We start from the raw sequence: 27,563 nt of genomic DNA on the forward strand, positions 1-27,563 counted from the left end.
CTTTCCCGCCAGAAATGTCTTTAGAACAAACATTAGAGATGAAACCTTTCTAAATTCGCCCTTTTCTGTTGGCGTGGAAGATGAATGTCCGCCATGTTTTCACGTTGTTATACGTCTAGGGTGCAAATAGCTCAGCTGTGTGGCCGAGGCTATTTGTACCAGGGGTGCAAATAGACACTCCGTTATTATAATGAAGCAACATGTTACACAATGCAGCAGTGTGGCTCACTGATGTGTTTCTAATAGGTTTTGGACATCAATGGAGCTCTGTGACACACAGGAATAAGATGTACCAGGGGCCTGTTTCAGAAAGCAGGTTTAACAAAGACAGTTCAGCTTAACTCTGAGTCAGTTACCATGGCAACATACTCTGTGAAACTAACCTGCTCGTTGGCAGGTTTTCTTCAACTAACCCTGAGTTTCTCTTCCTTTTTAGTTGAAGCCTGCAGACTGAAGGAGCAGTCAGAAATGGTGTGTCCTTTTCTTAAAGAGCCATGATTTTTTGTAGTAATTAAAGCCAACTAAAGGGTGGATCTGGTTGTTCACTTTATGCTCCTCCAGTGTCACATTTCTGTCCCTCAACAAAAGCACAAGGAAGTGTGAGAAAATATGCATAAAATAATGCTGGCATGAAAAGCATGTTGTCTTGGTTTTGAATAGTACACTCTCTATAAGCATCTCTATTGTAATGAAAGGTAGGAACCTGCTGCTCAGCCAACTTTGCTGCAATTCCATAATGTCATAAGCAAACCCTTTTGAGTGGGCAGTCATTGTCAAAACATTCTCAACCAAGACAGAAGAGCCACAGCCTGTAATCCCAGACTGACTCCATGATGTTGAGAACAGGGCTCTGTGGGGGCCAAACGTCCTGCTGCACGACTCCTGCTTCTTGTTCAGGACAACTATAACTGTGACAGGATGTTTGGGCTCATTGTCACACTGCAAAATAAATGTAGGTTAATTATAAACTCTATGATGGTACTGCAGTATGGATCAGAATCTAACAATTAAAGTGCCAAAACTTTGGAGCTCAACAATTAATACAAATATTATAATTATTATAATTATTCATTATTCTTTTAGTTAGTATGCTTAAATATAAGGTGCGTTTGGCAACTCTACCTGAATGAATGAACAGTAAATATTCAAAATGCACAAACTAAATCTAAAATAAACAGTGACTAAAATGAAGTGACAAACCAAACAAAAGCCGGATAGGATATCCGGTTGGACCGGAAGACCGTCCTGTCTCTAGAACAGAGAAATGGCCGTTCTCTTTCTTCCACTACATTAGCAACAGAGCCTGACGTTAGTAAGTAAGGCGTTAGAAGAGCGGAATCACTCAACATAGACCAGTCTCTACACTCCGTTCAGCTGTGAACTAGTGTGAAGTGAAAGGCTAGTTTAACTTCATGTGTAAAGCTTCATCAAGTGTGACTTTAGTTGTTAGCTACCTGCTGCCGGCTAGCGCGTTAGCTGCACAGCCGAGAGACAGAGACACCTGTCGTCCTACCAGTGTAACCTGCCGCCTGCTGATGGGAAACAAGTAGGACCTGACACCAGAGGAGAACTGTCTTTGTGGCTCTATAGACGTCAATTGCCCGGGTTATCCCGTGCATAAATGCCCGAACAAGGCCCCAGGATGAATGGGTTTTCTCTCGGTGAACTGTGCTGGCTGTTCTGTTGTCCGCCCTGTCCCAGCCGCATCGCGGCCAAGCTAGCTTTCCTCCCACCGGAGCCCACCTACTCCATACATACCGATGCTAACGCAGCAACTAGCTTACATTTGACGGAACGGGCGGACTGGCAGTATTCCCAGAGAGAGCTCGATGCAGTGGAGGTGTTCAGCACCAGAAGCAGCAGGGGTAACCGGGTTGGCTGCATGTTTGTGCGCTGCGCCCCGAACAGCCGGTACACGCTGCTGTTTTCCCACGGTAACGCCGTAGACCTGGGACAGATGTGTAGTTTTTACATCGGCCTCGGCTCCAGGATCAACTGCAACGTGTTCTCCTATGATTACTCCGGCTACGGAGTCAGCACCGGCAAGCCGTCTGAGAAGAACCTGTATGCGGACATCGAGGCGGCCTGGCAGGTCCTGAGGAACAAGTTAGTATGAACAGAGTGATGTGAATCAGTACATGTGTTCATCTACCTCCACCTCCCAAATGTTCAACACACCAAATGTTTCTGATTGTTGTAACATCTAAGTGAGAGAAAAGGAATACTCTCTTCATAGATTGATAATATGGGCACATACAGGTGGCCTTATCCTAATTAGTTTGAATCTGTAAAACAACTTGGATCCAGAAAGCACTGTGTCAGAGTGAAACAGTGTCCGTGGTGTAGTACTGCCAAATATTATGTAAATCCCTTTGCTTTGAAAGTTTGCCCCAAACTCTCACAGTGCAATATTTACATTTTATAGATGTCATGTGACTCTACAGCTGTCCATGATTATGATTCATATCTAGAATTTTCATTTATTGCTCTCTATAGTACAAAGTCTGCAACATAGAGAGCTGTAAATAAGTGAATTATGACACACTGATGGACGCACAACAGTTCACTTGTTCCATAGTGGGATTTTTTTCAGTGCACTATAGCATAAACATACTACACTCACAAATCAGTGATTTAAACTAAATGGTGAAGTGTAATTGATAATCGGCAGCGTTAACAATTGATTTTTGATTAATCAATAATTATGAAACACTGGTGTTTAATCCCTGTCTTCACCTTAGAGTGGGTTAAGTAGTTTAATATGTGTGTGTGCGTGTGTGTGTGTGTCTGTGTGTGTGTTGGTCATATGCTGGTGTTTGTTACTGCTCTGCTCCACTACTGTTACTCTCTGAGTGACAGTACACAATAGACACTTTCATTTTGCAAAATTATTTATTCGTTAAAATTAAACACCTGCTGCCTTTTGTGAGGATAACTCTAGTGTGTGTGTGTGCTGCACTGTCCTCACTGTGGAGTTGTGTTTGTATCTTTCTATCTACATCATGTTATGAAGTAACATTTAGAAAATGGATATTTGACATTTGTGAATCTGTGCTGAATTGTCAATGTCTGCATCGTGGTGCATCTAAGAAAAGATTCCCCCTCCCCTGTATTAATGAGTCGTTTGTGTTGAGGTGGTCATCAGTCTCTGGTGCTGGACCATGATAAGGTGAACATGTTGGGTCTCTTTAATTTAAATTGAAAGAGTACAGTCTAGATCTGCTCTATGTTTAAAGTGCCTTGAGATGACCTTTGTTGTGGTTTGGTGCTATATAAATATTGATTGGTTGGTTGATTGATTGAAAATGAAGTACTGCACTGTAGGGTTGTGCATCTCTCCCTTATAATATGATCTGATGTGTAACTAGATACTTAGTCTATAATATGACTGAGGTATTACATCATTTGAACATGCAATGATTCAGTGTGATGTGATGCAATCTGATACAGTTTTTAACATTTGTTCAATGTAGATGTTCCATTTTCAATTAAAACAAGCAAACTCTATAAAAGTTGCTTTGCTCACCTTCAAATATATATTTGATTAAAAAAAAAGCTGAAGTCCTAGTATGTTTGTTACTTTATGGCACAGGAAACAAATGTATCTTTCCACAAAGACGTCATTGGGTTTAATATGTTTCCAATAGACACAGTGACACAAAAAGCCACCTTGAACAAACATTTTGACGTCTGTGTCACAGTCATGTCCGGGTACTGACAGTCAGTCAGAGGGAGGAATATGGAAACATGTTAAGTACACTATAATGAATGAACTCTGAAAACAACATTTTTACTGAGAGCAGAAATAAGAAGCAAAGAATGTAGAAAAGGATGAAACCTTTGGTTTGGACAGAGTTGTTAGTGTGTGCTCAGATGAGAGAGCAGTGAACATGCTACTGAGCTGAAATAATAGTAATGATGATATTAAACAGCATGTAGACATCCATTTTCTCATTTCATTATATCTGAAGTGCTTCAGTCCAGTCATGTGAACTCATGAGCGGTGAGTTAACATAAAACTAACAGCCATGCAACATTTCACTTAAAACAGGATACAATGATGCAGCAAACTGTTAACTCCTCTATAGTTGCATCGCCTCCATCTCATCTGATATCATTTCATCTCCTCAAATCTGTTCTTTGATCTCCTGCATCTCATCTGTCATTGTATTTCTTATCCCTTTTCCTCCTCATTTCTTTTCTTCTCTTATCTGATTCTCCCTCATCTCATCTGTAACTATTTCAGTTTCTCATCTCACTTTTCTTTTTGTGTGTGCTTATTTTATCACGATTCATCTCATCTCATCCCAGCATCTCTTCTCATTTCATTTGATAAAATCTCTCCTCATCTATTTTAACCTCAGGTGCTTTTTATCTTATCTTGTAAATTAGTTATTTTCTCTCATTTGCTCTCATCTCATCAGCTGTTCTCCTCCTTTATTAAACATTATCCTCTCTCTCTCTCTCATCTCCCCTTTGTCTTTTTCTCCTTTTATCACCTCCTCTTCTTTTTTATTTCACCTCAACTCCTCTCTGTAATCTCACCTCATCTTCTCTTCTTTCGTTGTTCTCATCTGCACTCCTCAATTCATCCATATAATCTACCCTCATCTGCTCAGATTCATTTTACTTCATGTCACCTCATCTCCTCTGTTATCTCATCATGATCTTCTCATTTGATCCCATGTCAGTGTCCGTCTTTGTTTCCTGCAGCTGTTTTAATGTGGAGCTGATTCAAGTGTCTGACTATGAAATCTCAAAGTCCATCACAGAACAAATAGTAATATATGTATAATTAAAAAGGCTGTTGTTCAGTTTGCTGCTTCATAAAATAATCAGTAAGGTTTGACAGATACAACCTGACTACTTTTACAGGATAAAGTTAATAAAGTGGGCAAATAAATATAATTTAGGTTTGTGTGTCTGTCTGTGTGAGCGTGATGTCACAGAACTTGGCGTCATGTAACGTCACAGAAGTTGGCGTCATGTGACACCTCACTGAATGTCATCTGTGCCTCTGTGGTCACATGTTATCAGTAGTTGTTGGCTTTTTAAACAAACTTTGCACACTCAGCTGCTGTGACATTTTCCTATAGTATGTATCGATGGCTAAAGCTACCTAATAACAATATTGTGGAGAACCAACACTGTAACACTGTCATTGAGCTATTGTCAGTGGAATGAAGTGTTGCTGTCATATTAGCTTGTGACCATAGATTAGTCATTGTGAACATGGGTGTGATTAATGTAAATGCCAGTGAAAGAAAAGCAGGCAGCATTAAAAATGAAAGCTGACCCTTCAGAGAGACCTGCCCAAGCATAAAGCACAGTTAATCATTAGACTCTCCTCAGGGGGAGCTGAACACCTGAGGAGCACATTTATGTTTATTCAATATCTTTTTAATTACATTTAGTGGAAAATCATTAAGACTGTGCCCTTAAACATCAGTGTGATTTCATAGTGGTATGTCTGTTACTGAGCCTGCAGGGCTCAGCTCAATGAAGCAGCACCAGCAAAGACTTTGAAGATAAAGATTTGTTTGCACAAAGATCAGCTGGCTTGACATTTTGATAATTGTTAAATGAGTTTATTACACCTGTTCTTCCTCTTTGAAATTACATTCCCCCTACCAAGCTTTGAAGATACACTCCCTGATGTTGCTGTACTGCCCCACCACCACCACAGTTTCTACACATGCACACTGGTTCAGAACATCACTGTGAGCCCTAAGGAAATATAGGAATTTGGTGTTCAATAACACATTAGGTAGTGTGTTCTTCATTGATCATATTCCAATAAGCCAGTTTAGATTGTTTTGTTATTAGTGTTGCAGGAATCACATCAGTGTGAATGTGAACTTTGTGGTTTTAAGGATGCACTGATTGTGAAATTCTGGGCTCATAGTAATACAGATTTTTATTTAGTGAATTTGGCTGATAACCAATATATACAGATACAGATTTTTTTGTGGGAACGTTATTATGTTTTGTTGTTATTTATTCCACCAATAAATTCCAACCAATAAAGTTACGCTACCTTTGAATGAGCACAAACAATCTTTAATAACTTGCACAAGAAATTATTTTTCTTTTTGAAAATCCCTTTAGCCTGCTATTATAATAATAAAAATAAAATAATAAAATTTACTTCCATACTGTACTTCCATAGCAACTGCTACAGTTGCTGCTGCTGTCTGAGTCTGACTGTCCCACCGCAAATAACCAGAACATCAGCCACTGACATCAGCCAATAGTACCTTATTTATAGATAGACCAGTGTTAGTCAACAAGAAGAATATTGGCCAATACTGACATTTGGCTGATATATCAGTGCATCCCCACTGGTTTTATTGAGATGTAAAAATGAAGCATGGAAATGTGTGTCTTCAGAGCTCAGGCTTCATTCTGCTCTGTATGACTGTAAAGTCTAGTGACAAAGTCTACTGTCATCTTTACCTTATGGCTCTACTGATCAATGGCCTTAATTAGCAGCAGCTCTGCAGTTTTAGTGTCTGAGTCAAGATTTCAAAACAGAAAATCTGTTAGATTGTTATTATATAATGTAGTTACACATGATTATTATATAGTATAATGTACGGTATAGTTTTTTTGCTATTGGTGACAGTCTCTGCTTTAGAGCTGATAGCATGAAATCACTCAGTTTGAACTAGTACAGAATGTGGCTGCAGTATTTAATTTTACATGTTGCTTTTAATTGTGTTTCACTGAGCTATGAAGAGCCAAAGTCAAACCACCACTTCCAGATTGCACCTCAGTGACAACCCCATGGTAATATGGGGTTGTCATGTGTTTAGATAAAGATGGCAGTTTTCTGAAAAAACATCTAATATCATTGTTCAATATTTTTTTAACAAACACTGTTTCCTGTAAGCGGTAGATGTTTTTGGACAGAGAGCAGTGAACACTGTACAAGCACTGATTACAACTACAAACATCAACAGTGACTTCAGGAGAAACACTGTGAATTAAACATCTTACTTTGGAAATGGAAGCATGGTGCCAATGTAGAATACAATGGAGAGATGCTCTGTGGAGGTGAAATGAATGAGTCAAGCCTGGTGTGCTCCTGATAGGTTGGAATGAAAACCTGCAGCCACATGAACCTTTATTGAATAATGTGGACATTCCTGCTGTAAACAAACAAAAGTTATGTATTGAGGGTCAGTCGCCAAAATGATTAGTGTGTATCTGTGAGGTCTAACAAACATTTCCTTTCTTAGAAGACATTTGCATTTTGCTTTAATTGTAAATCCCGCACATATACAGTTGCTTTGGTGGCATAATACTGCATTTCTTGGAGCATTACAGCCACTTGAAGGTCAGTAATCAGTCAAGTGTATCATCCATCCATCCATCCATCCATCCATCCATCCATCCATCCATCCATGTTCTTTCCGCTTATCCGGGGTCGCTAAGTGGGGAAACCCAGACTTCCCTCTCCCCAGCCATGTGCACAAGAAAAACTAAATATTGACCCAGTTGTAAAAACAACTCCATGGCAATACTAGAGGTCAGAACCTTCACAAGGTAACTTTTGAAAGGAAAGTTGAGGTTTGTTTGAACCTGATGTACATGTGCTCATTATGTCTCTATGTGTCAGGCTAATGTAGCTCTCCAGCTGTGTTCCAGAGGTTCACAGCATTCCCAAAAAGACGTTTATCACACAAAAATGATTATCATCAGGAGAAGCCGCTGAGACTCCTACGTCTTTCCAAATAAACAGGATTTTTAAATGAATCACTTGAACAGTTTGTTTGTGAGTCTGAATGTAAGTAAACACATGAAGTAGCAGCATGATGGCTAACTGCATAGAGCACTCCATCTGAGGCTGAGGACAGCTCATTGTCTGTTCATGCTAGAGAAGTAATCACTGCACACTGCTGCTGGATGATAGAGACTTACATAGTGGGATTCCTCTAACAGTAACAGTGTGGAGCTGAACGTTTGGTCCAGCTGGACTCACTCTTTACTCCCAGTAGAATCTGTAGAGGTGACACAATCTCCACAATGTTGATAATGCTCTTAATCCATTCTTAACAGCTCCACAGAGGGATTACTCTCATCTGTGGATACTTCTGACGGCAGCAGCCATAATACCGCCAGTGTAAATGAAAAACATGAATCACTTGTCTAAACTTTTGTAATGGATAGTTACCTTGAAAGTAGAACAGGGTAATATGGTTATAAATATTCAGAATATGGGGAAAATGATGTAGTTAAAATACATTGAAATGTCTGTGAATGAAGATATTTTAACACACTGTTGAAATCTTCATTGAAAATGAAGATTTTAAAACGATGCATGTTTCCACAGTACTATTTACAAACACACAGGAGCAACAACATGAAAGAAAAGCACATCCTTTATCATAGTTTAAACATATAAAGATCAGCTGTGCAATAATGACCCAATAACCACTTGCAAGGCTTTTACTGTGCAGTGTTTGCTTAATTACAATATGAAGTCTGCAGAAAAGAGTCAGATGTTTGTAGTGGACTGTCTTCCAGCAGTGATGAAGTGTGTAGCTGTGCAACAGAAACACAGTGAAAATAAAAAGCTTTAAAGTAACTGGGCTGGGATATATCTCTGTTAGTTGTACATGGACAACAGTATGTGAGCGATTAGCACATTTTTGAGGAAAAGCTGTATCTGATTTTAAAGAAAAGTCACAATGAGAAAACTGCAGTCACAGTTTATCACCAGGAAAACAAGTGGATGTCCTGCCTCTGCTTTGTTGTGTTCCTCTCACACAGTGTTTGGGTTGTTTTGGAGCGTCTGTGTGAGGCTGAGCTTCCTCTTCTTCATGAGCATCTCTGCAGCTCTCTGATATGTCTCCTTAATTCTATCCTGGTCATGTCCTGTGTAAACAGGCTGCTACTGTCCTTCACACGTGTCTTTGGAAAGTCGAATATGTTCATGTGATGTTTCCATCAACTAAAAATGTCAAACAGTTGTTCAGTGCTGGTGTTTGGAGTCCCTCAGAGAATTGTTTAAGGAGGTGGTACATGTCTTTGTACCACCTCTGAGTAATACCAAATAAGCCTGGGTGATATAATGTTCGGCTTGTTCTGTGTGTAGAAACAGTACACATTTTCTCATCATTTTTTAAAGTCTCTAACATGAGACATGTTTTAGCATTTTGCCTCTGTGACTCTCTCTCTCTCACATACGTACACAGGTCACACACTCACATGTCCATTCACATCACTCTCCTTTGTGCAGTGTGTGTGTGTTCATTATCCTGCTGCAGTATGAATCCTTCTTAACATACACACAAACCAGAGGGTGCAGCATGCCTCTGAAGAATGGAGTGATACTCAAATCCTCTTAAAATATACATTGCATATATAAAATACTATTTCACCATGGAAACATTCCCAATACTGAAAGCAGCATCTCTAATCTTTAAAGTACACAGTGAGTAAAGACATTAGCTGGGGTGAATGTAGTGATTTTGGGACATCAGGGTAACACTGTCTTGTCTTACAAAGTAAAGAAGCTACAGTTTAATTTTAGGACAGTTTACGTTAACTTTGGGACTGCTCTGGGACGCTGGTGAAAACAGAGGAGCCCTGCCTGATGTTATTCCTCATACCATGTAATAGGGCTGGACGATTAATTGAATTTTAATCGCCATATCGATTTTGGCCTCCCACGATTATAAAAACGTAATAATCGACTTAAAACGATTATTGTTCCGCCCAACGCGGCGCACGTGTGACATAAATCCAACGCCTCCGTCTTTTCCAGCATGTTCTGTGTCCCCGCCCCTTATGTGTTTTGTGAATGATTGTGTTCTCAGACGGGTGCTTTGAAATCATTTTGCGTTGGGTTTCATGTCTCAAAATCCCCATGTTGTTTTCATCCTTCATAGTACTGCTACTGGCAGTCCAGCTGAAGGCCTCAGGCTTCAGTCAGGACAAACCCACCAGCCAGCACTGCTTACTAATTGTAATCCAAAGTGATTTGTAATGCAGGGTGCCACTTTCCTACTAAATCCTTTTTTATACAACTCCCCCACATGGCTTTAATGAAATATCCAACCGGAATAACACAGCTGTGATTTTTATCAGAAAACAAGTGACATAATGTCTGCTCAGTTCATTTTTATCTGAAGGACTGTGTCATGTGTTTCCTGTGTCCTTCCACTGAGACCGGCCTGCTTAAAACATGCTGGACACTCTAAAGCACACCTGAGGCTCTCTCATCATCAACAAGCTATTATTTACTGATCTAAAGGACCTTCCAAAGCACTCAAAGAAGCTGAGCTGCTGTTTGTCACCTTTTTTGAATCATGATTGGTTTTGTGAGATTTTAAGCCCATTTTAATCCCTCGCCATCTTTATTTGTTTGGAAGAAACATTCCAAGTGTTTGGACTGATGTTTTCATTAAACAGTGTTTCTGTTTCCCTTCATTTCAAATGATGCCACTCCTTAAACTTAGAAATGTGTTTTTCTTCTTGTTCCTTCAGTGGAATGTTTGAGCTTCACTGTGCAAAAACATGATGTATGCTCTCACAGTGAATCAGATTTTAAGCACTGGTCCCGTGAGTGTGATTTGTGACATCACAACTACTTTTAAAGCCAGTCTTAGTCCAATATTTAACTTACACAAGTGTGATGGAGAAACCTGAAGCCTGCAGTGTACATACACTGAGAATGGAGACATCTTGTGTCTAGCAGTTTAACTGAAATGAAACAATATTTGAATATCCATAGACTCTAGAATAGTTAATGAGGGATAAGGAGTCAATGCCATATTGTAAAAAAAAAAAAACATTACACAGAGTATTTTTATGTCTTAATAGATGTCTGGAGGGAAACTTTAAGGATTCATTCTCTCAGAGAAAAAAAGATTATTTTTTCTAATCTAATTAATTCTTTATTTATTCTTTATTTAACTTCCAAAGAAAGTCCTGGTTGACTGAATTTCTACCTCCTCTTCACTTTATGGATTCCAGCCTCTCTGTCTGACTCACCCTGGTCAGCAGCTGGCTCCTTGTTTGCAGCTGGATGTGAAGCACTCTCTTCTTCTTTCTCTCCATTTTAATGTGGGTGGTTAAGTTCTGGTGCATTACTGCCACCTACTCTAGCTTTGTTAGAAGGAAATTAACTTAGCTAAATACTGCTAGCAGCATTGTTTGTCCAGGAGTGTATAAGTATGTCAGTACTGACCAGTCAGGGACCAGTACCAATTTAGTACTGGTTCTTCATACCCATTCCTACTGGAATTGGGTCTGTTTGGATCCACTTGGGTATTTGACACATTGACATACAGACCTGAGACCCAACCTGATTACACTGACTAGACTTTGGTCTGACTTGGGTTCTGGGTCAGGTCTCTGTTCCTCAGAACTGAGTGAACTTATGAAAACCTCTACATCCTGTCACTGTGAATGTGTATGTGTGAACCAGGCAGTAGATTATTACATTTGGCTGTGGAGAAGCCTGAGTCAACCCTGTGACTTCCTGTCTTTTTTAAAGGAACAGCTGACACTTGGCGCTGGATGTTGGATAATATTGTAGTTCAGTTCTTTCATAGCCAATGCTAACAGCAGTGGAGATGGAGTTGAATCACTTCAGCTGCATCTGTGGTCAAACAGGCTGACTCAATACACTCTTCCTTCATCACCCTGTTCTTCTGGTCTACTGGCAGTACAGTGGTCTTCCTCAGTGTGCTATGAAGCAGTTGGGGTATTACTTGTAGAATTGCCCCCAGTGCGCTGACCTTATCATCACATATTTATGAGGACATGATTCTATCCAAAGCTGCCTGCCTGCCTTGTTTTACAGATTGTCCCTACCAGCACACACTGTAGAGTAGTGGATTAGTCCATGTGTTCTTGTCTTACAATAACTTCAATCCAGACTAGTGATTTATGCATTAGGGATCATTTCATATCTAATAAATTTCTAGCTATATTTACACTGATTTTAAAGATGTTAAACATGTATCATTCTAAAACCTTCCCTTAGATAATATATTAATATATATAATATTAAAATAATAATGATAATCAGGAGTTTCAATTTGTATCTTTTTTCTAGCTGCTGGTTCTGTCACAATGAAGTTGGTGAGGGTTTGAAAATAGAAATAGAAAACGTGTTTTTCTTTTCTTTTTTTGTCAATTAGTAATTTTATATTTAGATGATTTACTTTTTGCATTTGAAACAATATATTTTAACTATATGATTTGTGCACAAATACAAAAGAAATAAAATAATTTCAAAAATATGACAACAGGATTTACAGGCCTTGGTTTTGGGACCGATTCATCATATAGACAAGGTTTGAATAAAATGTGAGACAGTGCTGCAGCAACATTATCTGATTGGACACAGAGTAAACCAGTGATCCATACTCTGGTCTGCTGAGACCAAAGTCCATCATTTTGGATCTGGAGGCATCCAGAATGTATAGTGTTGTAAGATGGAGGAGTGCATAGTCCCCCACAGTGAAGTATGGTGATGGTCAGGTTCTTATAGGGATGTATGAGTGCTGAAGGTGTGAGCGAATTGAAAGAGAAGATGTCACACACTCCACACTCTGGGTCATCAGGCACTTCTTCAACCTGATAAAGACTCTAAAGTTTCTTCTAGGGCCACTGCTGCATTCTTAAAGAAAAAAGGTAAAGTATTGCACTGGCCAAGTATATCACCTGACCTCAACCCTATTGAGCACCTGTGGGGAATTTTAAGGAGACAAGCAGAGCAGCACTGCTGGTAAACTCCTTTTGAGAACACGTGTGCAGGCCTCATAGCAGCATCCACTCGTCTTTCCAAGGATAACATTTAAATGATGTCCAAAGCAGCTGATCCTGGTTCATGGGAGGAGGGATATAAAACAACCTTCATATTGGTGCCATTGTCTAGTCACACACACACACACACACACACACACACACACACACACACACACACACACACACACACACACACACACACACACACACACACACACACACACACACACACACACACGCCCTCTGTGTAATGTTTTCACTGGTGTGGTCATCAGGTCAGCAGCTTTCACTTCCCATTCTGGTGTGATGGGAGGTGTTCAGAGATCAATTATAAATGCAAAGTGTTTGGCTTCAGTCAAAGAGCTGACAGTGTCACAGTTTACTTTTAAGTACATGTTTTGGATTTCTTTAGGAGTCGTCTTCTTGGGATTGAGTATTTTGGAGCTTTGTTTTAAATCACAGCCTGTATACAGTTCTACAGGACATCCCGTTCTTTGTTCTGAAGGAGGCCAGTGATTTAGTGATGGTTTCATCCTGACATGAACTCATCATGTCTGCTGTTCTTTTCTCTTCCACTGACTCAAACAGTGTTAGCTGACCTGAATCCCTGTCCCTCTCTCTGGCTTCTTGGACATTGCCTCACTAATAACCAGGAGAGAGAAAACACTGTAGAGTCCAGTGGAATGATAACTTGGCTTTAACAACACAATGAAGACCTTAATGTAATATCTTCCATTGTACTCTCTCTCTACTGGTGAAGGTTGGTGAACAGGTTGATGCTATTGTCCTCTTTTGCAGTTACTGTTGATGAGCTACTAGTTCAAGCTCAGTTACCACGGCAACTTATGCTGGCAAACTAACCTGGAACAGGCTAATTGTCAGGCTTAGCCTGAGTTTCTGCTTAGCCTGAAAGAAAAGAGATGTTCTAATATATTATATGGCTTCATTAATCACCATCATTTAAAAAGAAAATCAAAGTTCACATAAAGTGGAGAGATCCTCTACTTTAAATAATGGGATAACTTCAGTTCATTTGAAAGCTATTGACCATGTCTTGTCACCATTCATCACAGAGTAAAAACAGGTGAAGAGTTGAATTGTAATTATAGCATACCCACCATCTTTAACTAGATGTGCATCATTGAACATGTAGAGGAGTCTTAATCTCTCTTCATGTCTCTCTTTGATTTACATACTTTTACTGTTGAATGGGATCATATGAATGTCATAAAGAGGGCATCCTCTTATGTTTGAAATCTTTCCTGCCAGAAAGTGACCTATGTTAATGAAAACATGAACCAGTCTCTGAGAACAATTGATCACCATCAACCATGGAAGTTCATTTCAATTTCAATGATTTTGTTCTCTATATATAATAATTGATTGATAGTTAATGTTGTTCTGGGTTCAGTTCATTTATTCATGTAAATTAAGTCTGTATGGAAGTCTCACTTCTCACTTGATTTATTACATCAGTAAACTGCTTCTTAATGAATTTATGTTCTCCATTGCTAGTGTCAAGTCTTCTTCAATACAGCATGATGTTCATTTGTAAATGATGGTCTCATTTAAAGCAAAACAGACAATAAATCAGTGGATGCTTTAGGGTGTGGCTACTTTGTGATTGGCAAGTCACTACAACAACAACAACAACGCTGATTATGTAACATAACCATGGTGTAACCTCAGATTCACAGAGTATAGGGACGGCTGTGTCTGTTTTCAGTTCAGGAAAGTTAGTTTGAATGGTTTGGTTGTCTAAAAAAAGTCCTGTTCAGTGTTTGGTTGGACTAAAAGACTCTGTAAGGAGTCGGCTCTGAAGTTTGAATGGTTTTAGGCCTGTTTAGAAAAAAATAGCATTAGCCTCAGCATTAGCACAATTAAACACAGATTATAAAAAGCCCAGCTACCCTCCACTGTCTCATACAAATATAATACATATATATGATTCATAATAATACATAAAACTCTTACTCCCTGAGGAGTTTCATGTTGCAGACTTACCAGTGGATGAATGCAGCTGTCAATTAAACCCATGTGATGCATGTGTAACAGTGCAATAAGAATTGTACACTTCTTATACACAAATGAGGAGATTGACTTACCTCTGCAGCACAGGTGAAGGGGCTAATGTTTTATATTCCCCCTGTGGAAACCATTTTTGGTGACAGCCAACTTTCCAGTGGTAACAGCAGGTGCAGTTTAATACTACAGCAAACACTCCTTGACCAGCTGCCTTGTCAGAAATGGAACAAAAGAGCAGCTAGTGCACATAGTGATAATAAAGACCTCAGTATATAACTATTGAAACATGGATGTGATTTAATGGTACGCTGCACACAGTCACACTAGTTTTCCACAATAACACAGCAGGTCACCATAAGCTGGGTGTGCTGCTGAGGACCTGTTGCCTGCAGCTTTTCATTGAACAGCTTACTGGGGGCTGCTCTGACTCATTCATGACTACACTGTCAAAATTCCAAATGATGGACCCTGTTCATGTTTGATGATCAGCCCCTACCTCTGTGACAAACACATGTATTTCCTGTGAATCCTTCACAACAAAAGCCACCTGTCTCTTTCCTAATCAGTACTTCTAATGTGATGTAGCAGCAGTAGGAAATTTTGGGGGGTGAACGGATTAAAATGCTACTATATCAGGATAGGTGTCATTATCAGGATATGATATGACTATATCAGAAGATGAGATTTTGACATCCATGACAATAGGGATTTTATATATATATATCATTTTGTATTTATGTATTTATTTTAAACTGTCACTATTGCTGTTACTATAGTTACCTGATTATAATATTATGGCAATTTGATAATTATAGAGACCTTAAACACTCATCAAACACAGCTTGTGTGTGGACAGTAGTGATGCATGGATATGCTTATTCTGTGGATCAGTCGGGTCATAAAACATTACATTGTGCACTGTTTTTCCTCCTCTTGCTGAGGTGTCACACACACTTGTCAGTTGTTGATGCAGCGTATTGAAAAATGTGTAACATTGAGTTTGATGCATGGCAGAATCATTGTCATGGAAGAACTGAGCCTCAGCAACAAGAGGCATGCAGTGAGGAGAACTTCATACAGTTAACCTGCAGTCTAATCAGCTGGCTGCTTAGAATGTAGGGGAACTATGAGTATGTCCATGCTGTGCTTGGTAAATGTGTCCTCTGTCCACACTGAAATAGACACAGAGTGTCATTCTTCAAATACCGGCTTGTTATTTCAGTGTGTTCTGAGGACAACTTTCTGTCATCTCTAACTTTTTGCAGATCATTGTTAATGTGGCTCAAGAAGTAGAGCGGTCTTCCACCAATCTCAAAATAAGCGGTTCAATTCCTGTGTGTCCTTGTGTCCTTGGGCAAGATACTTAACCCCAAATTGCTCCTCATGGCTGCACCATCACTGTATGAATGTAACGTAGTGTAAAAGAGCTTTGAGTGGTTGAAAGACTAGAAAAGTGCTATATAAGTACAGTCCATTTACTTGGAAGTAAACCAAGACCCATCATGTGGTGTCCATCAGTATGTGCTCTGTATAGATTTAACTGTCAGTTCAAACATTTGCACTACTTTTATTCTGGAGGTCATTTTCAAACTTTTCATGGATAGAATATATAGTCACTAATCTGTGTATTCATATTTTACAGGAAAAAAGATGACTGGTATCCCCTTTAATAACCTGTTTGACATGATTGTAAAGGTGTCAGTACGATTATGACACTTTGAGTATTAAACCATTGCTTACCCAGAACAGCTGATACTGTCACTATTACATACCTTTTGGCTCTTATCATCAGGTTAGTCCAACCTGTGCTGTCACATGAACCATAGTCCAGTGTTTGTGAGTCAGCTGGCAACCTGAGGGTACTTAGTCCATCCATGTGTGGGGTCGTAATCTGCTATCAGGACAACTGCTCAGTTCAGTTCAGTTGCTGCTTTATCAGAGGCAGGATTTGTTCTAGCCAACAGATTAGTCCAACCCAAGCTGTTATCTGAAGAGCTGTTATGATGGCATCACTTCATAGCATACATCCAACACTCCCACACACGTCCAATCCTTTCCTTTGTCAAAGCAGTCTGTTCAACAAAGGTCTTATCCTTTGTGTGTGTGTTTGTGGAGGGCTCTATCACTGTATTCCCAACACTGTCTTGAGATGGGTTAGGTGGAGATTGGCAGGCAGTCCCAGCTCTCCCTCTCTGTCCCTGTCAGCGTGCCTTTCACCCTGTGCCAAGTGCAGTGTGAAGAATCCACATGTTTTTTGTCAGTGTTTTACAATAGTACATGGATTGCTCATTTGTGCTTATACACACTATTTATTCAATCAATTGGCCTTCCCCTCTCAGCATTTAGTAGTTTTATTTAACAATAGGTCATTACACATCCACTCTAAACATCAGTTATTAGGTTAGTTTATCGATTCATTATCTTTACTTTTCTATTGCACTTTTTACAGCAGAGCCAGCTCTAACACACTGCAAACACAAACTACAACAAGGAGTGTTGTCAAAGTAACAGGCCTGTGGTAGAAGTCACATGCCTCACTCAGGATGATAGTGACGATGAAAGTGGATTTTTATTCCGTAGAATCGCATGATTTGAGTCAGGTGATTCATGTGTTTTGTCATTTTTACATGTTATTTTTGGCTTCTTATTTTTAACTAAATAATTGAATTTAAAACCAATACACAAGCTAGATAGGAAATGGGATTAAAAACATGTTCCACTTCAAAATAACCTTAATTTATGTTATAAGTGTGCATCTATATTTTTAGTAATACAACACATTAACCATCATTGTGGCATGCCTTGATAAACCTTACAGTGATGATGTCACTAAATAAATAGATAACAAACAATCAATAAGCTCTAATGATTCTTTATCACTATCAGTCATGAGTAGCCATGTTTTTAAATATTAATTCATAGACTGTGTGGGCTAAAATACACAAGAGGACTAATTCTCCTTTACAATAATTCACTCTTACAGTTGGCTTGGCAAACTCATTAAAATATGCATGAACTAAGATCAGTGTATATGATGGAATAATCGCCACCAAATTTGGGCTTTTGCAGCCAAACGTTTTTCCCTCTGGCTGGCTGCTCTGTATCATTGTATGATTTCCTGGGTCCGGCTTACAGATGGTGGTAACAGGTAAAAGCCAACAGTATCATTTTAGTTTGTCTCTCAGTGTCAATAAGCATACACACACACACACACACACACACACACACACACACACACACACACACACACACACACACAGACACAGACACAGACACAGACAGACACACACAGACAGAATTTGACACACACTGCCGTGTTATTTCCATGTGAGATCTAAGTGAAGTTGTGTTGTCTGTGTGTTGTACAGGTATGGTGTAGCTCCTGAGAACATCATCCTGTACGGTCAGAGCATCGGCACTGTGCCCACCATCGACCTGGCAGCTCGCTACGAATGTGCCGCCGTCATCCTGCACTCCCCACTCATGTCAGGATTACGAGTGGCCTTCCCCGATACACGCAAGACCTACTGCTTCGATGCTTTCCCCAGGTTAGTCACACGCACGCACACGCACGCACACCACAGCAAATCACCATGGCGTTATGTGAGTTTAGAATGGGTATAGAGAGCTGATGTCACCTCATGAACAACGCCTAGTTTATATCAGCCATCAGCTGTCTGAATCATTTCCCCTCCACACAGATAACAGGCAGCAGATCCTTTACAATCATGTTGGCAAAGAGAGACGTAGATATCTCACTTTAGCTTCTGTCACATCTTCAAGGAGCTGTTCCAAATGTTGACAGATTAGTTTGGTGATCACGGCTAGGTGCGTCTTCCTCAGTAGCTGTCACAGCAGATGGATGCTTTTTCAGATGAGGTAGCATTGTCTGTGTGTGGAACCACGATACATGTTTCACAGCTGACAAGATTATCCTTCACTTTTTTCTTTTTTAACTTTGTCTATTGCCTTTTTGAAGACATCAACAGAAACACTTATAGAATAAATCCCCCTCCCCACCCTCACCCCCAAAAGTAAATAAAAAAAGATGCACCGAGGGAACAAAAACTAAATTAATAAATAAAACAGCGGATTACATATCAAATGTCAGTGTTGACAGTGTGGGCAATACTATTGAAAGAGAAGGAAAAAAAAATCCAAAATTAAGATGATTAAAAAGAAAAAAAAAAGATAGATATAATTTGAGCAGGATATCAAACAATCACACAAAGCCAGTCGTCCCGTAGTCATGTGTTCTCATGCAACTCTAATTCTTCTTCTGTGTATCTCAGAAAAGATTGACACATTTTATAGAATTCGCCAGACGAACCTCACAATGTGTTTAATTTTTTCCAGTCTCATATAATATAAAATATTCCTGATCCATTGCGTATGAGATGGAGAGATGGCATCTTTCCATTTCAGAAGGATTAGGCAACGAGCGAGCAGTGTACAGAAAGCCAGGAAGTCACACTGAGGGCGCACTCACACTAGGGCCAGTTGTTCCGTACCGTGCTGAAGCACGAATGCCCCCCCTCCCCTGTCCCCCGCTGGCCCGCACTCACATTAACCCAAACCCAAGTGTTGCCTCCACACATACGTCATTACGTTGATATACGACATACGCATAGCGCAACGTCATCATTAAGTGACTGTTGTTTTGCCTTCGAAGCTCTGCTTGCTAACTACAACTACACTACACAGATTTTACCGAAAACTTCGGAATTTTTGTGCGTCTTGTCCAGTTGTTGCTGGATGCCATCCTCTACCCAAATCTCAATCACTCCACCTCTTCATCTGACCAACATGAGCCCTTCGACACCGCCATTGCTATTGTTGTTGTGGAGGGATGGTCGCATTGTTCATACGACTTCACCACGTTTCGCGCGTTGTGTACGTAACCGTGTGCGCATGCGTGACCAAGTGTACCGTGCTCAAGCACACCTCTTCCAAGCGTACTGGGCCAGGCAAGTGTACTGTACTCAAGCACAGTTCACTTGCACTCAAACTAGCCAAATAATCTGGACTTTAGGGGCAAACGTGCTTGGGCACGGTACGATTGCTTAGTGTGAGTGCGCCCTGAGATATGTTTAAAGAGTAAATGTCAGAGGGTACTCCAGGCAGGGGGCTATAGTCACCTCAAGGACCTCCGGTAGCATTTTAAACACAGCATTCCAATAAATTGTCAGTTTGGAGCAGTTCTAAAGTGTATGTAGATCTGAAGATAGAATCATTTTACAGCGATTACGCTGAATCCACGTCTGGGTATCTCTCTGACAACTTCTCTTTAGTCCAATGAGCCAGGTGTAGTATTTTACACTGTAGTAGCCCATGTCTTGCACAGATAGAGGAGGTGTGGAAAGATTATCCTTTACTTTCTTAACGTTTGCCCACGCTCAACTTTTCTGTGGTTTTATAAGTGTCATGTTCACTCCAGTCAGCTAGCTAGCAGGCTAACTTACTACCGAGTCAAAATGACAGAGGACGAGTGTAAAAAAATCACTTGGGTGTCAGGTTCTAATTCAAAACCAGGAGGAGCTGCTTTACAAAAGATGAGGGCTTCTCCTAGTGGCTGAAAGTGAAAAATGATCTCCAGCATACTAGACCATTCGCTCGACTCTTGATTAAAGTTTTTCAATGAAGAAAAAAAAAAAGAAACTACCACAGCTAAAAGGTCGACGTTGGAATGTGGGCATGCGGTGAATATGGTGTTACTGGTTCTGACCACGAAAATATGAACTCAAGCACATTCCTAACCTCAACTGTAATGTAATATTACAGTTCTACAGCTGCTGCATTATTCTTCATGTTGACCATGTACCAGTGCAGTGTTATTCAAACTGATCATCAAGTAATTAGAGGGGGAGTTCTTTTGCACTGATGTTACACATCTTGGAGTCTGTAGGAAGCCAACTATAAAGAATGAACCAATTACTAAACATTGACGTCTCATAAGCCTCACTGCTGATTGTGTTTAAACCAGACACAAACACTACTTGTAACATGTATTCTGTTAAATACAACAGTTGTGGCATCAGCATGTTTTGACCAAATACTGACATTTAGATTTTTCCACAGTGGAGGAGAGTTTGTTAGCGATGTATTCTGCCACCTTGGTTGGTTCATAGTTGGGTCACATGAGGGATCACAGCTTGTGTGACCGTATTATGAACAGTCAAAGGATTTTAAAATGTAATGAGTGTGCTGTGTCTCCACAGACTTCTGTCTGCAGTGTAGAATGGTTAGGAATATTAAGTGTAGATATGAGGGAAGTGTTACACATTTGGACCTGCTTGTTCATTGTTGACTATATGTGTTAAGCATCTATAGGTGTATGTGTTGAGTGAGGGAAAGCAGTCTACTGTTGATAGAGCTGTGAGAGGAGAGCTGGGAATAATCATTTTATTAATATTACTAATCTTCATCTTTCCAGTGCTGATTTCATAGTAGTTCCAGTTGTTAATATGAGTATTTAAGGGTATATCCTATGGTATGTCCTGGATTTGAGGTGGAGAGACAACACCACAGCCACATCCTAAAAGCTACAAGTAAGAACAGCTTGACCTGGAAAGGAAAGTTGTTTTACATCCACCAAGACACACCTGTGGAGCTCCAGCTGACGAGAGGAATATGCTGACATCGGGGAAAAACCCTGCAGCATAGACTACTGCTACAGCATCATACACCCAGCAAGCTCATCCTTACTATTAATGGAGCACACTTCCAAAGTGATGCGAGTTCTTCATTTGTGTTCAATTAACAGGCCACTCAACAGTTCCTCACAGTACCTCAGACCATTCCAGAGCTGATAGAGAAAACTGTTCACTCACAGATAAGAGACTGATATTGGTCTCCTTTTGTGTGTGTATTTCCCTCATGGCATTTAGCCTGTTCTTTGTTTACTCCCATACCTTTATACAGAGTAATATTGTGATCTCAGACAACGTTCCTACACTAATGAATGTGGTCTGAATACATATGAGCCTTAACAGTAAAGCTGATATCCAACTGTGGTTTCAAATAAAGTCAAACATTGTATGATCATTTTACATTTGAACTCATTAGCATGCAATATGTCAGCACTACAAGAGGTACATCATAAAGAGGCACAACTGCCTCCTGATCACACAGTCTGTTTTAGATTAACAGAACAAAGATGGAAATAAGTGGACTGCATTTGTTTAGCGCCTTTCTAGTCTACAGACTTCTCAAACAAGCCAAATTCACTCATTCAAACACACATTCATACTGATGGGCAAGATGCCTGCTCATCAGGAGGAGCTAATGTACTCACACACCAGTGGTACAGTCAGGGTCCCCGCGGATCCTTAAAATGTCTTAAATTTAGTTTTTGATATTGAAGGTCTAAAAATGTGTTAAAATGTGTGGAACTGTAGGAGTAATGACATGACATTTCATTTGAGTGTAATTATATTTCTTCAGTTTGTTATTTATCATTATTATTATAATTGTTTGATTTTATATAACTTTATAATCAACTTATATAATAGCAGTTGGAACTATAATGAAACTAATCATTAGTTACAGTCCTTTATAAATGACTTCAAAATGAGCTCCATTTCATCCCACTACAACAGTCAAGTCCTGCTTTATTATTATGTCTCAGCATTGGTATTATTTTTCCCTTTTTAAGGAAGTTTTAAAATGGTCTTAAAAGTCATTAAATGTGTTGTTAAAACCCTTGTGGTTTCAGTCTCTTACCCAGGGCACTTTGACTCAAATCAACTGAGAGTTGAACTGCCGATCTTCCAATCAGTGGACGACCCGCTCTACCTCCTGAGCCATCGCTGCCTCACTACACATATATTACTTATTATTTCATGTTTTTTACAAAATCAAAAATGCACCTTGGTTAACATTTCTGCAGCCAATTCTGCATAAATGCAACTTGTGTAATATGAGGAGACTTCTTCATTCAGTGCTACGTTTGTTAAAACTTACAGAAGCATTTGGCCAACTTTCTGGATAAAAAAAAAAAAACAAGTTTAATACAAATGAGATTCTCCCTCTTTAACCAACACATGTTTGTAACTCATCCTGACTCTGCACCCTTTGTATAAAAACCTCAAGGTATGATGTACCTCACAATAAATATCAGTCTTCTGATTAGCAAGATCTTGGAGATAAGTGGCCCTACCATCTTAAAAGCAATTAGAGAGGATATCCAGACATGGACACTATTACCTTTATCACTGTGGGGCAGAGCAGAGGTGATGAAAATGAATTTTCTACCCAGGTTCCCCATTACTGATATGTTTTTCCACAAGAAATTATAATTGACACGTTCAAATCCTTAAAATGACATATATTCTTTGACCCTCATTAAAAATTCCAGTCTATGAAAATGCAAACATATTTTATTTGAAACATTTGCTACTTGGGCTGGCTGAAGAGGCAGCTGTGGCTCAGCAGATAGAGCGGGTTTGTCCACTTAGAAAGATCAGCGCTTTGAATCTCGGCGCTGCCAGTGGTGTATGAATGTGTGTGAATGGGTGAATGTGACATGTAGTGGTGGAAAAGACTACTATGTACAGTCCATTTAGCATTTACTTCACACAACATGTCTCCTCCTTCACTGTAAAAGTCATTCTCAGTGTTTGTGCACTGCAGGCTTCAAGTTTCAACATCACACTTGGGTCAGTTGAATACTGGACCAGGATTTGCTCCAAACTAGTTGTGATGTCACAAATCCTGCTCACAGGACACACACCTTTTAAACTGGATTTTCAGTTAGCATTTCTTATAAAATGACTCAAAATAATTGACAATGAATTGATTACTGCTAAACATAATTATCATTTACAAAAGATTTGAAATGAATCTGATTTGACACTGGACTCTTTAAGTAACAGGCTATCACACCTCAACACTAACAGTCCATGTCTGTAAACCTAATGTTAACCTAGTGTTTTTAATCTGTGTAGCTTCATGCTCATAATGATACGAATGTAGGGAGAGATAACACACGTGACAGACGTCTGCTATAATAGTGTGTTTATCCTCTGCTAAAGAGAGAACAGGATAATAGTTTTCTACCGTCTGGAATGACATTAGCTCACAATGTGTTAATCTTCCAACTAACCTCTATCTTAATAGCAGGGAGCAGCAGAGGCTGAGCTGCTTCACTTAGTTATGGGTGAGTGTGATAAGTGAGGAATCAGTATTCATGACAGAGACTGGAGCTTTGCACAGTTCCATCCAGGCCACAGGACAGAGCTCAGCATCATTTCACTCACTCACTCACTGTCTACATGGACACATTCAAATGTTATTTTCTCTGGAACAAGACAAGCTTCCAGTCACCTGCTTCTCTCTGCATGACTAAAACATCTGAAAGAGAACTAAGCTTTAACAAGGACCAATATTCCAATATAAACAGCTGTAAAGGCCACCATGTCATTTGAAATGATACAACACTGAGCAGCCACAACAGTAAAATGATTAGAGCAAACATTTAACATATACTTAATTAACAATAATCCTGTTTTTGTTTTAAAATGAAAAAAAAAGGATCCAACAAGCACAAACTATAATTCCTTTTGAAGGATACATTTTGGTGTCAGAGTAAAAATGTGATTTGGAAGGTTTGGTTTGTGATGTGGTTTAATATGAAGTGGTATTATAGTGAGGATAACATGTGTACAGATATATTGAGCTGCTATCAGAAAGAATGCTCTTCTCCCCATCGTTCCCAAATGTGATCTCATGTTCATGCGGTTCGGACCTAAGAATTCCACTTCAGTGACTTTTCAATCCAATAGATCCTTAAAACATGAAAACCATTGACCTGTCTTTCTCTCCAACATTCATTTCTTTCTCTTCCACAGTATTGACAAGGTGTCTAAGGTGGCGTCTCCGGTGCTGGTGATCCATGGTACAGAGGACGAGGTGATTGACTTCTCCCACGGCCTGGCCATGTACGAGCGCTGCCCTCGCGCCGTAGAGCCTCTCTGGGTGGAGGGAGCCGGCCACAACGACATTGAACTCTACGCCCAGTACCTGGAGAGACTGAAGCAGTTCATCTCCTTCGAGCTTCCCACCTCCTGAGGGAGCTGGGCACTCACTCAGGCCAGGGTTGATCTCAACACAGCCTCCTCCTTATCATCTCCTGACTTCCTCTCTTAGCAGACAGGGCGGGGCGGGAGTGAACTCACTCCAACATTTCCCCCTGTCCCTGAAGCCATTTCAATGTGAGAATGTCAATTGGACTGGAAGAGGAAGAGGAGGTGGTTTTAGATTGTTGAGGTGCAGCTGATGGTAAGTCCAGGCCAGACCAGGCATGGAGCTTAGATTTAACATGTAGTGTCCCCAAAACCTGCCTGCTGTTCCTACATGTGGACCCAGACTGCCATCAGCTCGGGCCTGGACAGTGTTTGCACTCGCTGCTCACTCCAGAATCATTTCCCATTCCCACTCTCTCCCTCTTCTCCTCCCTCTGCTCACTCTCTCTCCCTCTTCTCCTCCCTCCGCTCACTCTCTCTCCCCCCTCACCTGTTCTATGTTAGCGTTTCTCACTGTGAGCTTCAGTCTGTCACATCCTCTGTTTCTCCCATGATCCCCTCTTTCCTTTTGACTGAAAGTCTTTGAAATGGTCAAGCTTGATTTTTGTATTCTTTTATACCAGGTGAAGAAGTATCAATTTTTGCACCTTGAGATACAACTGAAGTTTTTTACTTTTTCTGTATTTTTAAGTTACCATTCAGGGTTGATCAAACAGATGCACTTTTAATGTGCAGATATTTTCAGGTAATGTTTTTTTTTCTTCTGTGTTCATGTATGTATATGTTGTTTTTCTTTTGTCATTGACATTCCATGTTCTTTTCTTAATTGCAGGTAGAACAAACTGTGTTTTCAGTCGGTGTGTATGTTTAAAGGCTGTTACACCTGAGTGCACCGCTGCACGTCTGGCCTTTTGTAGCTGTGACCTTTGACCCTGATAGAGGCTGTTCTCTTCTACAAGGAGAGGATCTTACCAGACTTCATTAAGAAATCCTGCTATTTACAGTTTGTCTTGCTTGTTGGCAAACACACAAACTCACAAACACACAACACAGCTCTGAGTTCAGACCTTGAATCATTTTCAGCTGCTGGTGAGTTCAGCACATAAACTGCACATTCAGCACTCAGTGGAATGAAGTGTGAAGTGTGGGTTTTTAGAACTGCTTTGTCTGTTCACTGTCAGTAGACTTCCATTGTGATTGGTGGCTGATCTTTTTGCAGAGTTTAATACTGAACCTACCAGAATATCCAAACACATCCACACATCATTGATACTGTTCTAAAGCTCAGTAGAAGTCCGAGGGTTATTTAGTGCATCAGGTGTGTATGTTTGCCACAAAGCAACACAGCAGTGAACATCCTCAGTATTTGTTCATACAGACGCTGACCTCGGTAGAAGAGAGCAGCAGCTATCAGGGTGATGCTTTTGTTAACTGGAGATCATGTGTGATTAGACTTGACAACCGTTTCAAACAGAAACACTCTTGACTCACTGTACTGTAAAGTGAAGGCAGGGAGCATGATGCTGAGTGTCCCTGCAGACAGAAGACGTTCCCTCACTCCACTACAAACTCTGCTCCGGGCCAAGTTATTGAAGGTGAACATGCTGTCACCCGGTTCTTTTATCAGTCATTTATAAAACTACAAATGAAGCCTTATGTATGTAGACATTTTCTCCCAAACGTTCCTGTCGACTACAGCGAGGCTCTGCTGGTCTTCAGGAGGACTGATAACTGCTGCTATTCATCAGAGGAACCTATCAGTCAATCACTGTGAAAGCAGTTTGGGGAACGCGGTAAAACGACAGCGAGGTACTAAAACCAAATTCAGCGTGACCGCCGCCGTCCCCGCACCGTCGGCCGCGTGTCCTCGTTTGCAGTAGGAGAGGCCCCTCCTCTACGCACAGCTGTGTCTGCTGAGCCCCCGTAACAGCTCCAACTCCAAAAAATGTCAGAAAGAACCCCGAGGGGGGGGGGGGTGAGATGCGGTGGAAGTAAGCATCGCATGCTGATCACATCTCATCGTCGTGGACATTTCAACTTGTATCGACTGTATTTCAAATCATTTTTTCTTTTTGCCCCCCCCCCCCCAGCAAATGAAGAAAAACATGAAGTAAAACACTAAAAAAAATGAAGTTAAATAATGAAGTAAAACAATAACAAAAAAAGTAAAAACACTATCACACTGAAATCTAATGCTGAAGATGTTGAAGGATGGTGTTGGAGGGATGTTTGCATAGCGACTTGTGATGATGGTTGGATTACTCCGTGTACTGCTGTGAAGTGGTCTGTCAGTTGGGTGTTAGTGTGTTCTGATCATAGCTGATGTTAATGGGAGCCCTCCACCATCTCTAGTATATTTCCTCTAGCTCCTTTTTTTAAAGGAAATGAAGACCTTGCTTTAGTCCTGATTATTGTTTTGATACTGACATTTTTAAGATTTTCCAGTCTAAATGTTGATAGATTTACACTGTCTCTGAAGCTGGTTTGTATGATAATCTCCTGTAATGGTATACTTCAGTATCTTCTATATACATATTAGCCCTTCCACAGGGCAGTCTAGTCTCTTTGATTTGAACACTGGAATCATGATATGCAAATGAAAGACAGATAAAGCTAGTAGAATCACATTTTGATAATGGTGTGTGTAAAACAAAAGAAATAAGCCTTAAATATGCCATAAAACAGATTGTCCTTCATGTGGTTGTTGTTGCAAGAAGGCAGCACAGTGGATGTTTTAATGCTTATAATGGA

The 27,563-nt window shown here is 40.1% G+C and overlaps 1 protein-coding gene across 1 annotated transcript; it reads left to right on the plus strand.

Moving 5' to 3' along the window:
• Window positions 1-1,259: 1,259 nt before the first annotated feature.
• On the plus strand, window positions 1,260-27,563 carry LOC133977243 (alpha/beta hydrolase domain-containing protein 17C). Its single transcript, XM_062415335.1, has 3 exons — window positions 1,260-2,106; window positions 18,159-18,338; window positions 24,639-27,563. Exons 1-3 carry the CDS (start codon window positions 1,622-1,624, stop codon window positions 24,856-24,858), a joined length of 885 nt encoding a protein of 294 aa, XP_062271319.1. The 5' UTR covers window positions 1,260-1,621; the 3' UTR covers window positions 24,859-27,563.

This window comes from Scomber scombrus, unplaced genomic scaffold, assembly GCF_963691925.1.
Source record: "Scomber scombrus unplaced genomic scaffold, fScoSco1.1 SCAFFOLD_120, whole genome shotgun sequence".
NCBI lineage: Eukaryota > Metazoa > Chordata > Actinopteri > Scombriformes > Scombridae > Scomber > Scomber scombrus.

What these genes read in the sequence shown, in the direction of transcription:
- LOC133977243 (XM_062415335.1), top strand. Translation starts at nt 1,622, where the DNA reads ATGCCCGAACAAGGCCCCAGGATGAATGGGTTTTCTCTCGGTGAACTG. An exon ending in TGGCAGGTCCTGAGGAACAA is followed by an intron (nt 2,107 to 18,158) that starts GTTAGTATGAAC and finishes TGTGTTGTACAG; the next exon opens with GTATGGTGTAGCTCCTGAGA. An exon ending in TGCTTCGATGCTTTCCCCAG is followed by an intron (nt 18,339 to 24,638) that starts GTTAGTCACACG and finishes TCTCTTCCACAG; the next exon opens with TATTGACAAGGTGTCTAAGG.